The following is a 17,315-nucleotide window of genomic DNA, read 5'->3' as shown; positions in this document are numbered from 1 at the left end:
CCACGCAGATCCAAAGCACAAATCCAAACAGCACACCATTCGCCCGTTGGCTTCCCCCTCCCTTCCCCTCATGCAGCGACCTCATCATCGTCATCGGCTCGGAGATCTCGCCTTCCCGCCGGTAGCAGCCATGGACGCCGTCGACTCCGTGGTGGACCCCCTCCGCGAGTTCGCCAAGGATAGCGTCCGCCTCGTCAAGCGCTGCCACAAGCCCGACCGCAAGGGTAAGGACCAAAGACTCGCGCCTGCTCGTCCGGATCCGGTTCGTTTTCCTCTTTCACCAGATCTGACGCTGATTCGGCACGCAGAGTTCACCAAGGTGGCGGCGCGGACGGCGATCGGGTTCGTCGTCATGGGGTTCGTCGGCTTCTTCGTCAAGCTCATCTTCATCCCCATCAACAACATCATCGTCAGCTCCGGCTAGGTGCGAATGCGTCTCCTCTGATCCCGTCTCCCTCTTGTTTGCATGGTTTAGTTAGACTTGGGTCCTGTTGTCTCGCGCCGTGATCTGTTGGATCTGCGGTGTGCGTGCACAGTCCTGCGATCTGACCAATATTTAGTAAGCTAGATTTTAGTAGATCCTTTTTTCCTCCAAATATACCTGCCAATTTCTACCTTGTTAGGAGAATTCGGATGAGTCAAGGGTAATCGGCTGTGGGGAACTGGGGTCATGCTTAAGTCATTGCCGCTAGTTGCCTCCGCAGGACGAATTGGGGGCATAGGTTGGTTCCTCACCACACAATTTGGGAAAAGAGGAGCTTTTGCAATGTTTCGCTGTTTCTGCACATACCACTAGTTCGCCCAAGTTGGTGTCGATTCAGTGCATCTAAATTGGCACCTACTGAGTAGATAGGTTACATACCAATGTTTGTCCATGGTTCGTGCTATGTGCCGATGTATTCTTCATTCTTTAATGCACCTGTGTTCACGCATGGCCAGCTTTATGTATTCACAATATAAAGTTGATCTATACACGCATGGCAAGCTTTTGTAAAATAAGAAAATAGGTAGGAGTCAAAATATTGTAGGACACGTGTTATGCAGTGTTGATCTATACTTTAATGCACCTGTGTTCACGCATGGCTAGCTTTATGTAGCAGTGTCGCCTGTTCTACACCGATGCTCTTTTTTTATGCTGGTCCTATGTCATGGGTGTCAATATCTACTACCTATTTACTGCTTGTTGTGCAAAATCTTTTGGTTACTGTAAATCATTCCCTGCTGTATAAAGTTTGGTCTTAGTCTGTTGCATTTTGTTGGTTCCTATCTTGTCAATGTATACAACAATATGCTTTCTTGGTGGCCATTTGTGCTTCACATTTTTTGGGTATGCTACTTCTCTAATGAGTGGGTGCGTCTCTTCTTTGTTTTATCATTCTATATTGTTTTCCTAATCTTTTTGGTATTCTGCTTTCTCCTTGCAGATGGCAAGCACCATTTTGTTGGTTCCTGTCTTGCCAATGTCTACAGCAATGTGTGTGTCCTCTATCTCATCTGTGGCATTACCGTAGGGCAACTCATAATGGGCCTATCAAGCATACTGACCCTGTGATGATAGATAAAGAGGTTGATTTCAGTGCCATTCTGATAAATATATTTTTAGCCCTATGAATTGAAAAATGAGTGCTTCTTGGTTGTTTCTGTTGTTGGTCCAGAAGATTCTTGGTGCTTTTAGTGCAGTACTATACTATGCTCCTTGGCACTTCTTGCTGTGTTAACTAAATGGTTTAGTCCTGCGCTTCATAGAAGCAGTTTTAACTAAATGTAATGAACTAATTAAGTGCCTTCTTTTATTGTTGGCTAATCCTTTGGTTTTATCGCATGCTACATTCTACTCTCTCCATTCGTAAATATAAGTCTTTCTAGACATTTCAAATGGGCTACAACATACGGATGTATATGATGATATGCTACCACTCTAATAAGTCCAGGCACTATAAACCCTATGAACTTAATAATGATACTCTGCATGCTATGAGTAATGTGCTCTATTTTTGAATTTGTGTTATCTTTCTAAAGAACTTGTCCTTTTTTGAATGTTCTGTTCATAATATATTGGCTCCAGTGTTTTGATTCTTCTCTTCTGATTCATGTAACAGGGCGACGGCCGAAGGCATGATGATAGTTCTATTGCTGTCCTAGTGTAGCGAAGGTAGCCTAGTCGACTATGGTCGCGTAGTTAGTCATGCATAGAGTTTCATCTGACTGGAGCAGGAGCCCAGTTTGTGCTGATTGTCAATTCTCATTGTGATTGTCCCTATATCTGTGTGACTGATTGTATTTGTATCTGTGTTGTAACTGTGTCATGACAGAAGGAGCCCAGTATATTTGTATGACTGTGATTGATTCTCGCTATTGTTATTTGAAATATTACTTGTGTTTTCTGTCTGTTCTTATTTAAACATGGTTATTTATTTCTGTCAAATTGTCAAATTGTAATCTGAATAATATGATGCTACCAAAAGGGTCCCACTTTAATAGAACCTGACAACTGGGACCCATCTGACTAGTGGACCCTTCTTTTGGGAAAAAAAGAAAAACTAAATTCGTTTAGACAAAAAGGCCACAACCCAACAATAAAAAGGCTGCAATATTGGGCTTGGCCCATGTACCCAACCAAAAATTGACAGACACAAAATACACAAATAGGCTGAATTGTTGGGCTAGGCCCATGTAGAAAACCGAATTGGACCGGGCTGAATCTTGTGCCACATCAGCTTGCCACGCTGGATGCCTACGTGGCCTGGGGAGGTTGCTAGTGACCAAAACGCCACAGTAGGAATATTTTGGTCGTAAATGTCTTTGACCATTCCAGAAGAAAGGTCGCTATAGTCAGTTTACGACGGCCAGCTTTTGACCTTCTGTTTTTGGTCACAAAAAGGTCATAAATGGAAATTTGTGACCTTTCAGTGACCAATAGTGGTGGTCATAAGTTGACATATTTCTTGTAGTGCCTTCGGGAGCTCGCGCACGCCGGCAAGGGGATCAGTAGGGGCACCGCCGCTCCATCTAGGTGACCGCCGTCGGGCAGCAAGGGGGCAGAGGAGAGCGCATCTGCGTCGCTCTCTCTGTCACGGGAGATGGAGGATGGAGGGAGCAGAGAAAGGGAATGGAAACCAGAGGCGCGGTGCAGCATGGTGGCCTTTCGGCGCCGTCGCCGGTGGCCGGGCCTAGCTCCCTTTTTGCAGCATTCTGCTGGATAGGCTGGCAACGCGAGAGAGATGGAGAGAGCAAGGAGGGGGGAAGGAAAAGAGGAGGAGGTGCGGCGCGGTGGCTTCGGCGCCGTCGCCGGCGGCCAGGCCGTCGCCGTCGCCGTCTCAGGAAGGGAGAGTCGAAGGGGTCGAGAGAAATGAAAGATGGGAGGCGCTAGGTTTTGGTCGGGGGCTCACCCTCCCAGTTTTGATCGAGCGATAAGAACGGAGGGCCCTTCGATGGAGATAGACGGCCAAGGGTGAATACCTAGCTCCAGACCGGGCCACTGGGCCGAAAGAGAGGGGCGCGCCAGGCCGCCCTGCTTGCACTCACGCCAGGCCGCCCTGCTTGCACTCGCGCCGGGCCTCTTTTCGGCCGGTACAGGAGGCGGCCCAGGCCAGAGCAGGGCGCGCGTGCTACGGGCCTTTTGGGCCGGCTGCAGCTGCTGCGCGCGCTAGGCGGTGGCAGGCCCGGACGGCATTTTTATTTTTATTTTTTTGTCTGTTTTTTGTCCAGCTTTTTGGACAAAATTTCATACGGTTTTTTCTATTAAAAAATTATTCAAAGATTTTTTTTGTTTAGAAATAGAAAAGTAAAAGTAATACTTCTAAAAAGAAAAATGTCCATGAATTTTTTATTCATGTTTTACACTGCAAAATAAATAAAAGTGCTCTTTTAAAAGAGAAAGAAAATTCTTAGAATATTGTAAAGTTTCGCTGCAAAGTAAAAGTTTTATCCTCGGATTAAATTGGAACCAACTGGAAAATTTAATTGGAAGAACAATTTTTGAGAGAAGTTTTTTTTTACTTGTGGGTGAAATCAGATTCAGATAGCTTCTGCTATGACAGTAGAAATATATTTGATTAAAGTTTAATTATGGTATTGTTATTTTCTGACCAACGTTGATGATGACAATATTACAATTCAATGAGTCTTATAGTTAAAAGTTCAAATTTCTGATAAATTTGTATCAAAGTGACCGATTTTCAGAGAATTTGATAAAGATTGAGAAATGTATATTGCTAGTTTTCTGCTGCAATAAAGTTGACAATGATGATTATTTTCTTAGCAAAGCTACTTAATAGAAATTTTATCATCACATTATTTCTGAGTTATATGCATATTTCCATTTCTGCCCAACAGTGATGTGGAATTAATGTAAAAATGTGATGTTTTATTCTATTTCTACCTAATGGTGCTTTAGAATATAAAAGAAAGGTTTAAAAGTTTAATGTGCATATCTTTAACTAGACCAACGTATGGTTATTTTTATGCTCATTATTGTTGATTATTGGTTAATTTTCTCAGACTAAAAGTTTTCCATGCTTTCATTTATGATGGGTACTTGTGTCCGGAAAGATGACCAAAAAAAGGTCATAACATGAGCGAGTATATTCTCTCTAAAGAATGGCTTCAAAGAAGCCAATTCTGGATATTAATCCAAGAAAGAGATGTATCACTGAGAGTCTTGCTCGACGAATGTCTGCATGTACTCTCCATGGAACAGAATTCTCATCTTCTATGAGATGCAATAAGTGATATGCGTGATTAATTTGACCAACGTCAGATTAAGCATGTGTATTAAACAATATTTAGATTTATTTCTGGATTTGATGATTGAATATGCAATCAAAGAAAGCCAATTCTGGCATTCATATCCCTTCCCGGGAATTACCCGCATGGTGAGAAAAGATAATTATGATAATACCGCATGGTAGGGCAAAGTTGGCATAATATTTATGTCAGAATAATCCCGTATGGTGGGAGAAATTTTGGCAAAGGAATTATCCTGTATGACAGGAAAAAGATGTGATGACTCATATGTTTTTAATGAATCCCAATTTGGGAGAAAAGTATGGAGTAGCCCTTATGCTATCCTAGTATCGATCGTGCACTTTTAAGTGTCATAGTCATTAGGGAATCAATGAGTCTAAAGATAATAAAAGTTACACACAAACCAAAAGATAAGAATGATATGCATGTTTGACTTGCAAATGTACTATTGATAAAGAACTCGGTTGAGTTTTTATTTTGAAATGGAATGAGGAAAGTACTCCCATACGAGTTAACAAATAACTTCATTCTGCATGAAGTACATAATAAAAGTTTCCTCAATTCACAAGAGTTCTAAATGGTTTTCAAAATTGTGGCAGAAAAGTTCTTGCCACATTTTGAGGGGGAGAAAGTATTGTGAATGATGAAATTCCCCTACATAATGTGCACATGATTCATCTAAATTGATCTATATATGATGAATGTGATCATAGGGGGAGTACGATGGTCACAATAATGATACACAATAACGATACCTTTAAAGTAAAGAGATAGCTATATTCCTTGAATCTTACAGTTTCCGATTGGAAGATAGCATAGTCAACTAGTATTCATACTGAACGAGATTCAAAAGTAAAAGATGGTGCTTATGAGGAAAGTTTTGACAGAGCAAACCCAAAATAAGAAATCTGGGGGAGCTATTTTGTTGGCTACCTAGATAAAGTAAAAGACTATAGAGTATACCATAAGGCTTGTATATATTGTATCTGGGGGAGCATGTTGTATGACCTATACAACATCTGTTGTTAGCTCTATAAAAGGATGAACGAGTAAATATGGATCTTATGATATAGGACCCTGTAAAAGCTATTGCCTCTTGGTAATGAAAGACTATAGAATTAATTGCTGCTTGGCAATAACAGAGCAACAACATCCCCATATGAAAGAAGTACGAGTACCTGAATGAGAAAATCAGATCTGTCTGATGACTATAAAGTCTATGTTAGAGAAATTAAAATTAGAGGTTGATCCCAACTCATTTAAATCTCAATCGAGCTTTTGAGAAGTGTCTGCTTATCTGAGACTATGAGGAGATGAAATGAAATTGATGAATCCCTATGATGTTTGGGACTCATGAGTAATTTCCAATGGAGCCAAAACAGTAGGCTGTAAAGAGTCTTCAAGGACAATGTGACTCCAAAGGAAATATGTAATGGTGTAAAACGCGACTTAAATCGAAAGGTTTTTGCATGTTTTACACTGAATAGATTACAATGAGTGTTGGTAGCACATCATGATCTGAGTTACATCAGATGAACGATTTTATGATTTGAGTTACATCAGATGAAAGTAAAGAACACAGGGGATACTGCCTGAAGAAGTCTTTTATGGACTAAAGAAATCAAATGTTGTTTTGGGTTAAAGAAAATGAGAGGACAATTGTGTTTGTATAAAGTTATAGAACGGGAATTTCATTTCCTAAATCTTGTACATGCGGATAACATTCTACTTGTTAATAGTGATGTTAATTCGACTGCAAGAGGAAAAGAAGTTCTTGTCCTCAAAGTTCAAAAGAATGTTCTTGGTAGAATGTCTCTCGTTATAAGGATTGAGATTCACCGAGAAAAGAATAAAAGGGGTATTAGGACTGTCGCATGGGCATGCTAAGGAAAGTTTCTAAAGTATGCATGCTAGAAAACCTACGCCTGTTCTTATAGTAAAGGGTAATGATTTTGGGAACTTTAGTGTTCCAAAAGTCAATACGAAATAGACCAAATGAATATGTTACCATATGCTTCAGCTGTTGGAAGCTTAATGAATGCAAAAGTATAACATTACCGTGAAACAGTTCACGTAACCGGGTTGTTTTGGTAATGTCCAGTCCAGATATAAATCACTGGAATGGAGTCCAAAATATCGGCCTCATGCTAAAAGGAGCAAGTGCTCTCAAAAGGTTGTGAATACAGAAATAGAACTTGTGAAATATACAGCGAAATCCACAATTGTAGCTGACTTTCACACTTGGAGTTTTTGTGTGGAAAAACTCTAAAGAATGAATCAATTATCATTAATATGATGTAAAGATAATGTACAGGATGATATGAGGCTGAGCGACAGGCAAAAAGGATAAAGAAACATGTACCTGGAGTTGATAATGGTTGACAACAACAATAACCATTAAGTAAATCGCTCCTATGACAACGAGTCAAGTGTGGTGCCAAACACATTGACACAAAGTTATACGTTGTTAAGGAGAAAGTCCGGAATCATGTTGAAATGCTTGGAGCATGAAAGCAACATACAAGTATTTGCAGATCTGCTTATTAAAGGCTTACCGCCCAGTGTGTTCGGAGAACACACAGTCGACATGGGTTTTATGGTATAGTCTAAGATTTCTGGACAATAAAAGGGCCAAGGTTAAAGAATCTGTTTCAAAACAGAGGAGTGTGTTGTAGATGTTGATTCTATCGGGAATGAACCGTGATGATGAGACATGCTCTACATTCAAATCTGCGATGGAATGAGTATTTTGAAAAGAGTTATTTCAAAGTATAAAGTTAAAAGTATATGATGAGATCAAGGGGGAGAATGTTAGATTGATCTCTCCTCCAATGGGCCCAACGGCTCATTGGGCCCTTGACCCATGCCCTGATCGGGGGCGTCCACTGGTGGGCCCCTGTCGCGCAGTGCTATAAAGAGGAGGTGGGGACCAGGGCATAGGGTACGAGGTTCGTCACCGCCACTGTTTCCCACTCCTAACCCTATCCGATCCAGAGGGAGGCACTGAAGCGATGGGAAGCTCCACCGCCGCTCCATGCACTGAAGCGATGGGAAGCTCCACCGCCGCCACTCATGCACTCTCTGCCATCACCGCCGTAGCCATCCACCATGGCCATTTCGGCGTGTTCATCCACCTATGGTAAAGGTAAACTATTACAAAACGCCGACCTAATCTAGCCTAGTGATCCACATCATCTATCAATGGTATCAGACATGCTAGGATCTAGATTGATTTCGGTACAAAGGAAAAACAGAGAAAGAAAAAAGACCCCTCCCCTCAAGAACCCTAGAAGGGCAGAGAAAATAATAATAATAAGGCACCGGAGTAGGGCCTCGGGCCTCGCCGGCACAGCAGCGCCGCCGTCATGGCAGCGCCAGTTCCTCTCGATCCCCACACGCATCGGCAAGCCGAGGTGCAGGGACCACTAGTAGAAAAAGGACCTAATATGAGACACATTAGTGCCGGTTTGATTTTGAGCCGGCACTAATGTGTCCATTAGTGCCGGTTCCAACGGCTAGCCGGCCGTTCTCATTAGTACCGGTTCGTGGAGAACCTTTAGCACCGGTTCGTGCCACGAACCGGTACTCAAGAGAGAGGTGGCAGGGTGTTGTCAGTCTGGCCCCCTCCAGCACCTTTAGTACCGAGCCACTCTGTTCTTCCCCTTTCCCCTCACTTCCTCTGTTCTTCCCCTCTCTTCCTCGAGCTCCTCACAAATTTTGCCCAAAATTTGTCAAGATTTGAAGGCCCCCATCCATTCAAATGATCACGAAGGTTAGCAACTTTGTCCTTTCAACTCTCATTGCTAGATTAGCTCTTGCAATGCTTTGTATAGTGATTAATTTGGGAGGAATTATATTTGCTAGTATTTGATTTATATGCAATTTGAGGTCAAAAATAACACTTAGTTTGCATATGTAGGTGTGGTTTACTTAGTGCCTTCTAAATCTCCGTCGTAACCACCGTCGATCGCCCGCACCGTCCCGTCGCCGGCACCACCTTGTGGTGAGGCTCTTGTTCATGAATGTTTTACATTACCAAATTGATGTTTGTGTGATTTAGATATATAGTTACTCGTATTATTATCTTACCCGTACGTTGTTTGTTATACATAGTGCCATGGTTTTGATATCCGTCCCCATCGGCCCTCGTCCTTGTTATGATTCGGATGTGGTATATTCTCTTTTAAAACTAGTTGTCGCATTTCGTGTTTATGACAAATTATGCCCATCAAGTTGACATAGATATTTTTATCTAGGAGGTATGTGAACCGGAAATTCCAACCGACCCTATTGTCGAGAGGTTAAATTTAGTTGAAAGAGAAAACGAGTATTTGAAAGAAAAATTGAAAAGAATTGAGGGGGAGAAGATGGAATTGGAGTTGCATGTTGCCGATGTCGTCGATGATCACAAGATCAAGATGGAGAAAATGAGGTTGAAGATTAGAAAGATTAGAAAATATGCCATTGATAGTGTGGCTTGGTATCATTATGTTGTTGGATCAATTGTTACCTTAGTTGCGATCTTCATCACATTTGTTGTTGCATTTAAATTCTTTAGCTAGAGAGTTATTTGTATGTTGCATTTAATTAAGTGCTGTATATGAACTTTATGTATGAACTTGTATTAATTTGGTCTATTCGGTGTTGTGTAATGAAGATGAGCCGACAATGGATGTATGATGACCGATGCTCTTCCGAGTTCATTAATGGCGTGCATACTTTTCTACGGGCCGCTGAGGCAAACAAGCGGGCGGATGGTTTTATGCCTTGTCCATGTGCTGGCTGTATGAATGGTCACAGTTACTCTACGTCAAAAACCATTCACGTCCACCTATTTAAGTTCGGTTTCATGCCCCACTATAATGTTTGGACCAAGCACGGAGAAATAGGGGTTATGATGGAAGACAATAAAGAAGAAGAGGACGACGACGGTATCCTGGCCATGGGTTCCCTGAATACGATGATACAACAATGGGGGAAGAAGCTGAGCCGGCAATGCGGGAAGAAGCTGAAGAAGAGGCATCAGATGAGCCCGCTGATGATCTAGGTCGGGTCATTACCGATGCAAAGCGAAACTGCGCAAGTGATCTAGAGAGGACGAAGTTGCAGCGCATGTTAGAGGATCACAAGAAATTGTTGTACCCGAATTGCGAAGCTGACAAAAAAAAGTTGGGCACCACACTTGAATTGCTGCAATCGCATGCTCTTTGTTTTGAAACAAACGTTTCAACCGTGGTATTATAGGAGCATACCACATCACCTTGGCAGGAATCTTCTTCCTGGGGCGCTCGCCCTCGACATCACCAGGGTCATCGCGACTGATCTTACAACGCAATGCACCGCATACTGGGCAAGCGTTCAAATCCTCGTATTCCCCGCGGTAGAGGATGCAGTCTTTAGGGCATGCATGTATCTTTTGCACCTCTAACCCTAGAGGGCAGACAACCTTCTTTGCTTCATACGTACTCTCGGGCAATTCGTTGTCCTTTGGAAGCATATTATTTATCATTACTAGCAACTTTCCAAATCCCTTGTCAGATACACCATTCTCTGCCTTCCAATGCACTTCCAATGTGGCATGATATTGGTCGCAATATTTATTTTTCATTCGTGACATGGAGATACGCTACATCATACAACTCTGGTGGACTTGATAATCAGAGTTGTCACCAAACACTTCCGCAAGGAGGCGAATTTATCCCTTGGACGAGCATCGTCGAGGACATTCCAACGTCTAAAATTCTACGTCAACCTATACATCATCACTGGTGGCATCGCCCCGACGATCACAACAATTGACACCGGGGGCAATACCATCCCCTGGTTCCATCATACAATCAACAACATTCTGATGATCACAACAAAGGACACCGGGGGCAACACCATCCCCTAGTTCCCACATAGTGCCGACGACATTCTGGCATGATTTTCACTACATTGAAGTGTCACTCTAGTTCATTGACACTTCATATTTTATGGGAGCAGTGAATCACTCCAGTGCGGCCAGTGCGAATCTGTGAAATCCTTCAAATCTTGATGGTTGGCACCGTGCAGTTTTACGGTCGCATCACACTTGATAAAAAATTCCATGCCGGTGGTAATTTCCTGGCAAATCAGAGGCATTAACCACTGGCTGGCACCATCATCACATTTTGTCGCAGTTGGAACAAAAAAAGAAACAATCTATTTTCGCTAGCATATGGTATGGATATTTCACCATATTCTAGTGTAATTATGTTCATTCTGACGGATATTTACTAAACGATATAGCATGGAAGAATCCAACGAGCGTAGAAACATATTCTAGTTCCCATAGGCGAATCGCTCCCCCAGATCCTGGAAAGCGTACCATGGACCTACCCAAGAAATCCAACGAGTGTAGGCCATTCCACTTTCGTCAAACTCCCAGAAAAGATTGTGTGCTTCAACAAGGGACATCGGTTCTTGGCACACTGAATCAATAACAAAAGGTGCCGATGGAATCGGACACTTTAGAGATGCTGATGGTGGGAAGTCTTTCATGAATGATACAAACCATTCCATTATAAAATGCCCAGGAATAAATAGGGAGCATTTACTTGAAGAAATTGACTCATCCACAACCTTATGATGAAACTCGTCCAGTGTGCGGTACAAAAAGGCCAAGCTCGACACCCCAATAGCTCGACGGCTGCCTTTTGCAAGTTTTACTGCCATGATAAAAACCTCGGGGCGGATATATTGGCCCTCGTCGACTGGGTTACAATACGTACATAGCCATGCGGCGATAAAAGCTGCCCGAAACACCACCGACGAGTATGTTGGGTGGTAATGCATCGCTTGGTCGCGTAGAAAGGCAGACATGCGGTTATTTTGAACTTCAACTCGGAGACCCATTTTTTGCAGCAATGGATCATCCGGATCGGCATAACAATCAGCCATCAGGGATCCGAATGAGTGGAATTTATCCTCAAAAAAGTGATTGACCCATGCTTCAATAGTCACTAACCCGGGCTTAGGGGTAGGCCTTAATGGGCATAGACCAACATATATATGGTATAAAGTCTGCACATGTCCTTGCACAGTGCCGGGTAGTGGAATATATTCTTCATATAACCGTCCAGAGAATGGTATGCCCATGGCATCATACACTGTATGGAGTGGATATCCCATCTCTTCTTGGCTAGTAACCAGAGTGTGCCTGTCGATGTTCCAATATGTCAGGAAGGCAGCGACTAGGGAGGAATCGACATGGCACTTATAAGTCGAGGCCATGACTCCCAGAATGATATCCGTCTTTTTTAAATATTCACTATCTTCCGGATTAAGCAACATCATCATCAAGAGCAGTTGACGGCACACAGAAACATCTATACGAAAACGGTGCGGATAACTATCAATCCACCTCATCGAGGGTGCTTCAATAAACTTTTGAGCCACCGTAGAAGTACGAGTGGGAGCTGCAAACTTTTTAATGCCAAACTGGTTAGGCCTCAACACAATGGCCGGGCCCGATGGCACCTTGATAGGTGGTGCCCCATGACCTTCTTGTGTGCCAAGGGCAAACTGAGAAATTGATTGCGTCAGCATACGAGGTGGCATTGGGATGAGGGTCCTGCGGCAACTCTGTGCATAAAACAAGAACCTGATTCAGTAATAAGGGTTTGACCTCGACCAAGGCCTAAACACTTGGCAACCTCGGTCATAAGCTCATCTACTCCTTCCGACTCTTCCAAAGATGTTTCATCATCAAGAGCACATGGTTTCCACTCATAGTCCATGAAGACATTGAATAACTCTCGCCAAAGTATCATCTCCCCGTCTGTCTCCTTCGGCGCCTCATCCACAAGGCCGCTGAACAATATGTAGATAGCAGGTTGACAATCACTAGCACCCTCCTGATAAGAATTATCGTATGAGAAAGTGCAAAAAGTAAAAAGAAAAAGTACAGTGTAAGTCTCGTCTGACAAAACGCACTTGTCAAATAAAAAGATACATACAGGATCAGTGGTCTGGTGTAAACTTCCTGATGCACCGCGATCAGAAGGACGCCCACGGCTATCATTGGCGTTGACGGGACTCGTCATGAGTATCATTTATCGAGGGTTTAACATTGACCTGTGATTTAATAGCACTTGTCTTCTCCTGCAGATTATACGTTGAGGCGCCTTTCTTGGCTTGAGATAAATTCGTGCAGCTGGAGCTATTCTTTGGAATTCCCTTAGTTCGCACAGCGGCACCTGCACGGTGGAGAGTACCGTCCATATCAATGCGCTCGTTCCCACGAGCAGAACTTGACGAGTAGCAGCCGTCGGCTGCTGAACTTAAACGCTGAGATTTTCTTCTGGGGGCAGTCATTGTTTGATTCCGGGAGAGGGCTAGAGCAAAAGAATAAGGGAAAACTTTGTTTTTGCCACTCTAGTCTTTGCCAACTTTGCTTATGCCACTCTAGAATTTGACATCTCACTTTTGCCACTCTTAGCTTTTGACAATACATCACAAATGCCATTTCATGGCAAAAACGATATTTTTTTCATTTCACTTTTGCCACTCTTAGCTTTTAACATGTATCACAATTGCCACTCTAAATTTTTTGCTTTTGCCACGGAATGACAAAAGTGATATATTGTCAAAAGCTAAGAGTGGCAAAAGTGAGATGTCAAATTTTAGAGTGACATAAGCAAAGTTGGCAAAAACTAGAGTGGCAAAAACAAAGTTTTTCCAAAGAATAATTATACAAGAGCAAAAGTGATGCCTATCTACTTTATAAAAGGGCAAGTTGTGCGAGAGACTCTATTACCAAAGGCGTCCTGTTTGGTTTGATTGAGTCCGTGCAGGACTCTGTGTCCCGCACCTACAGGGGCTAATTGATTCACAGCTTGCCGGCCCAGTCTTTTGTTGCTAGCTTTCCTCAAGGCTGACTTGAGCTTGCCATACACAAAGGCTTTCCAAATTTGGGCAGCAACGGCAAAATTGCCCAACTGATTGGTAAATTATTTTCACCGAGCGTAGTCCCTATGCTGTGCTTATGAACTACACTCGGCGGGGGGATTTTTGTACCAAAGTTCATAATACCAGGGCAGCACTCCATGACGTGTGGGTCCCACATGCCAAAAATTATGAAAGAAATAGTATATCAAATATTGTACTCTATTTGTAGAGTTCATCATGTAGAATGCAGTGGTGCAAATAGTTTGAAGTTTTACCTTTTGTTTTAAGAGCAATAATTATGAGAAGAGGGAAATTCCCATGTACAAATCTAGCCTGGTTGCTAGTTGATGTGTACCACGTCACCTGTTGCATGCATGCAACCTTTAATTTTCCTTTTCTACTGCTAACTAGTATAACGCCCGTGCGTTGCCACGGGCTCTTCAAAATTTATAATCAGTATCTTTCATTTATCATCCCCTCATATTGGGTGATTATGGGGTGCTCTAATTAGAAACACAACAATCAAATATTAGGAAATTTCACCGAACGAACAACAACGAATAATACGATATCTATCAAACGAATAAAATGAGGTCATATTTTTGGTCTGTCATGCACTTCTGTTGAAAAGTGCCTATCCCTTTTAGAATCAACCCACTGTTTGCTCGCACGCAAAAAAAATACATCTCTAAAGTGGGGAACCGATCGGTGCCAAAAAGAACTCAAACTCCTATCCAATCTCGACTTCGTGCTCTTCCACTTACATTGATAAAGATGGGACGTCAAGGGTTTCATCATGACGACCTCGAGCAGCCGCCGACATCCCTCCCCACATCTACCCCTACCCCCTGCTGCCGCTTGCACTGTCCTTACTCCTCGAGGGAGCTAGGGACACAATGTTCTCTAGGATGGGCATGACCAGATCCACGAGGAGGCCACATTCTTCCATGGGAACCCAACCAAGCACACCACCCTCCGCAACCATCCAATCCCAGCCTAACAAAGTCAAGACCCGCCATCGATCCACAAATCAGGCTCGCCGCATCCAGGTTCACTGCAAGTCTGCGACGAGTCTGTAGTCGACATCTTGACTTTGGCTATCCCCACGGAAGAATCATCGGATCCTGCTTACTTTTACCATCACTTCGTCTCTTCCCAAGGCAGCGACACCACCCAGCCAATCACCACCACCGCTTGCGGCTTGCCTACATAAAATCATGAGAAATCTCCACGGCGGTGCTGTAAGATCACCTTGGCGACCTCGACAGTGACCGACTGGTCTAAGATCTAAGCTAGCCGCTCTTTGTAGAAACCAATAGAAGTAGGCATGTGACTCAGATTTGTTCTTTGGTGTGCATGTGTTTCTTGCTGCCCACCAGCTCTTGTCTACAACTCGCCTATCTCGGTACCAGCTCTTGGTCTACAACTCGCCTATCTCCATGCTCGAGACGACCAAGCTCGATGCGCAAGCCGCATACGTCTGCTAGAGCTATATCTAGGCCCTATGATTTTTGGATCACTGGCACTATGGGTGCCAGGACCGGAGTCGCCCTCATCCACCAAGTGGATCATGGAGGTCCACCACCTAGACTCTACATCGCAACATTTTGTGTTTTCCTATAAAAAGTAAATAACCTTCTCTAATAAACGTAAATATAACCTTTTGGTTTTATAGTCTCAACTTTCCTACACTCCAATACCAGAAGGATTTCTTGGTTTTATTTAATGACCTTCTTGAATGTCATTCACTTAGAAAGGTAGTAATAAAATATGTGATATTAAGGCAAACTATTAGTCATATTAAAGTGCAAAAGACCCTATAGGAGTCAAAGCATGACTTTTATGGTTATACTGTAATTTGCAAGATCTGAGATTTATGCAAGTGTACAATTAGAGAAGAGCCAATTAAATAGATTTTCCAGAATAGTACGATTAGCAGTAGCACTTCAATTTTTTCATGTTTGATCAGCTTGCTAGGTGGTTATCACTAAGCATGTTGGAACGATGAGCATAACCTAACTTAGTTCAGTGCGTGTTGCTGCAAATTAGTTCAGTACGTACGAAGCTGTTGCTAACTTCAATGCCTGGCTGTTGCAAGTTTCTAATGAAAAAGTACTTCAGGTCAAAGGTCAGGGAATATACACTTTTGTTATCATGGTTGTTTCCTTATAGTGAACAACTTTGATCACCACTTCAGCAGCTACTATCTATAAGAAGACATTAGCTAAGTAGATACAGGCAAAGAAAGCATGTAGGCAAAACCAGAATTAAAAACATCCTTCTCAATGGAGCTCGTGCAGTTCGGAAGACCCTAATCATCGATGAGGGACCCCTCCGATGGTAGCATGGCGTGACAATTGCCGTCAATGACAACACCCAAAGTACCTTGCACAATCCATCGATCCAGTTCGGAACAATCAAGCACATACCTTGCAAAGTGATGTGGATCTGAAGCAGAGGTGGGAAGGTAAAGGCTCAGGTGAGGTGGAATGAGACGTTGATATAGATGTGCACGCATGAGAATAAGGCGGTGCCCAGGATGGATCTCCATCAGAGGCCGGATCCGCTGGGGAGGAGGTCGTTGTAGTACCTGCCATCTGTGCGATGGATCACGGGGCTGGCAGGCAGGGGGAGGGGATAGGAGGGAGCGGGTGGGCTAGAGTGCAGATGGCGGGTGCCCCCGACGACGGCTGGGAAGGATGGTGGAGGAGGTGGATGAGGATGGCGGCGGCGGCGTCTGCGGTTGCGCCTCGTCCGCAGCCGTGCTGGTGGTGGTCGATGCGAGAGCCGGATGGCGTCGGCCAGAATCAGGCAGGGGCGACAAAGATTTAGAGGAGAGAGAGAATGAAGGCGATGATCGATGGGAGGAAGGGCCATCGGCGATTGGGGTGGCCTCAGATCCGCCCTCCGTGGCTGCCTATTTCATGGGACGAACACCCGTGCTCACCGTCGGGCTCGCCTTCGGTCGCTACCTCGCCGACATTCACGACGTAGAGCCCCTTCCTCCGATCCCATTTGCCAGGGAGGCAGCGCCATCCTTCATCGCAGAGAACGATTCCACACTGAGATCCCAACCAGATCGTGATTGCGCCTCCCCAAACCACAGCGGCACATCCCACTCCATCAACGACCAGCCTATATGAGGCGGAGGGTCAGTGTAGGACGCGAGCGCCGTCACCATGGACGTGGGGGACGCCGTAGGTGGGAAGGAGGCGGCGACGACGTCTGTGTCAGGAAGATCACACGGCGGCGGCGGCGTTTACTCGAGGGGGTCGAGAGGAGCTGCGTTTAGTGCCGGGTGGGTTCTTTGGTGCGTGCGTGGGGCTGGAGATTGTGATAGGTGATCAGGTGAGGGCGTGCCATACCTGGATCGATAGCCTTACCATACCTGGTGGTAATTTAAATTTATTACCATATTTGATATTTCCCGAGTTATGGCCTTACCATACCTGGATTGATAGCCTTTGGGGTAATTTAAATTTATTACCATATAATTACCATATTCAAAATTTCCTGAGTTATGACCTTACTATACCTGGATTGATTTATTACTATACGTGGATTAATTATGATTTATTACTATATGATTTATTACTATACGTGGATAGCCTTACCATACCTGGTGGTAATTTAAATTTATTACCATATTCGATATTTCC

At 43.7% G+C, this 17,315-nt stretch overlaps 1 protein-coding gene across 1 annotated transcript; it reads left to right on the top strand.

The window, feature by feature from the left end:
- Positions 1-124: 124 nt before the first annotated feature.
- Positions 125-1,485, top strand: LOC119366717 (protein transport protein Sec61 subunit gamma-like). Its single transcript, XM_037632459.1, has 3 exons — positions 125-224; positions 309-424; positions 1,425-1,485. Exons 1-2 carry the CDS (start codon positions 131-133, stop codon positions 422-424), a joined length of 210 nt encoding a protein of 69 aa, XP_037488356.1. The 5' UTR covers positions 125-130; the 3' UTR covers positions 1,425-1,485.
- The last annotated feature ends 15,830 nt before the right edge of the window (positions 1,486-17,315 follow it).

This window comes from Triticum dicoccoides, chromosome 2B, assembly GCF_002162155.2.
Source record: "Triticum dicoccoides isolate Atlit2015 ecotype Zavitan chromosome 2B, WEW_v2.0, whole genome shotgun sequence".
NCBI lineage: Eukaryota > Viridiplantae > Streptophyta > Magnoliopsida > Poales > Poaceae > Triticum > Triticum dicoccoides.
Note: the sequence above shows the minus strand (reverse complement) of the source record. Positions and strands in the feature narration are given on the sequence as shown.

Coding starts and splice junctions, on each gene's coding strand:
- LOC119366717 (XM_037632459.1), top strand. CDS start 131: ATGGACGCCGTCGACTCCGTGGTGGACCCCCTCCGCGAGTTCGCCAAG. Junction 225..308: donor CCACAAGCCCGACCGCAAGG/GTAAGGACCAAA, acceptor TTCGGCACGCAG/AGTTCACCAAGGTGGCGGCG.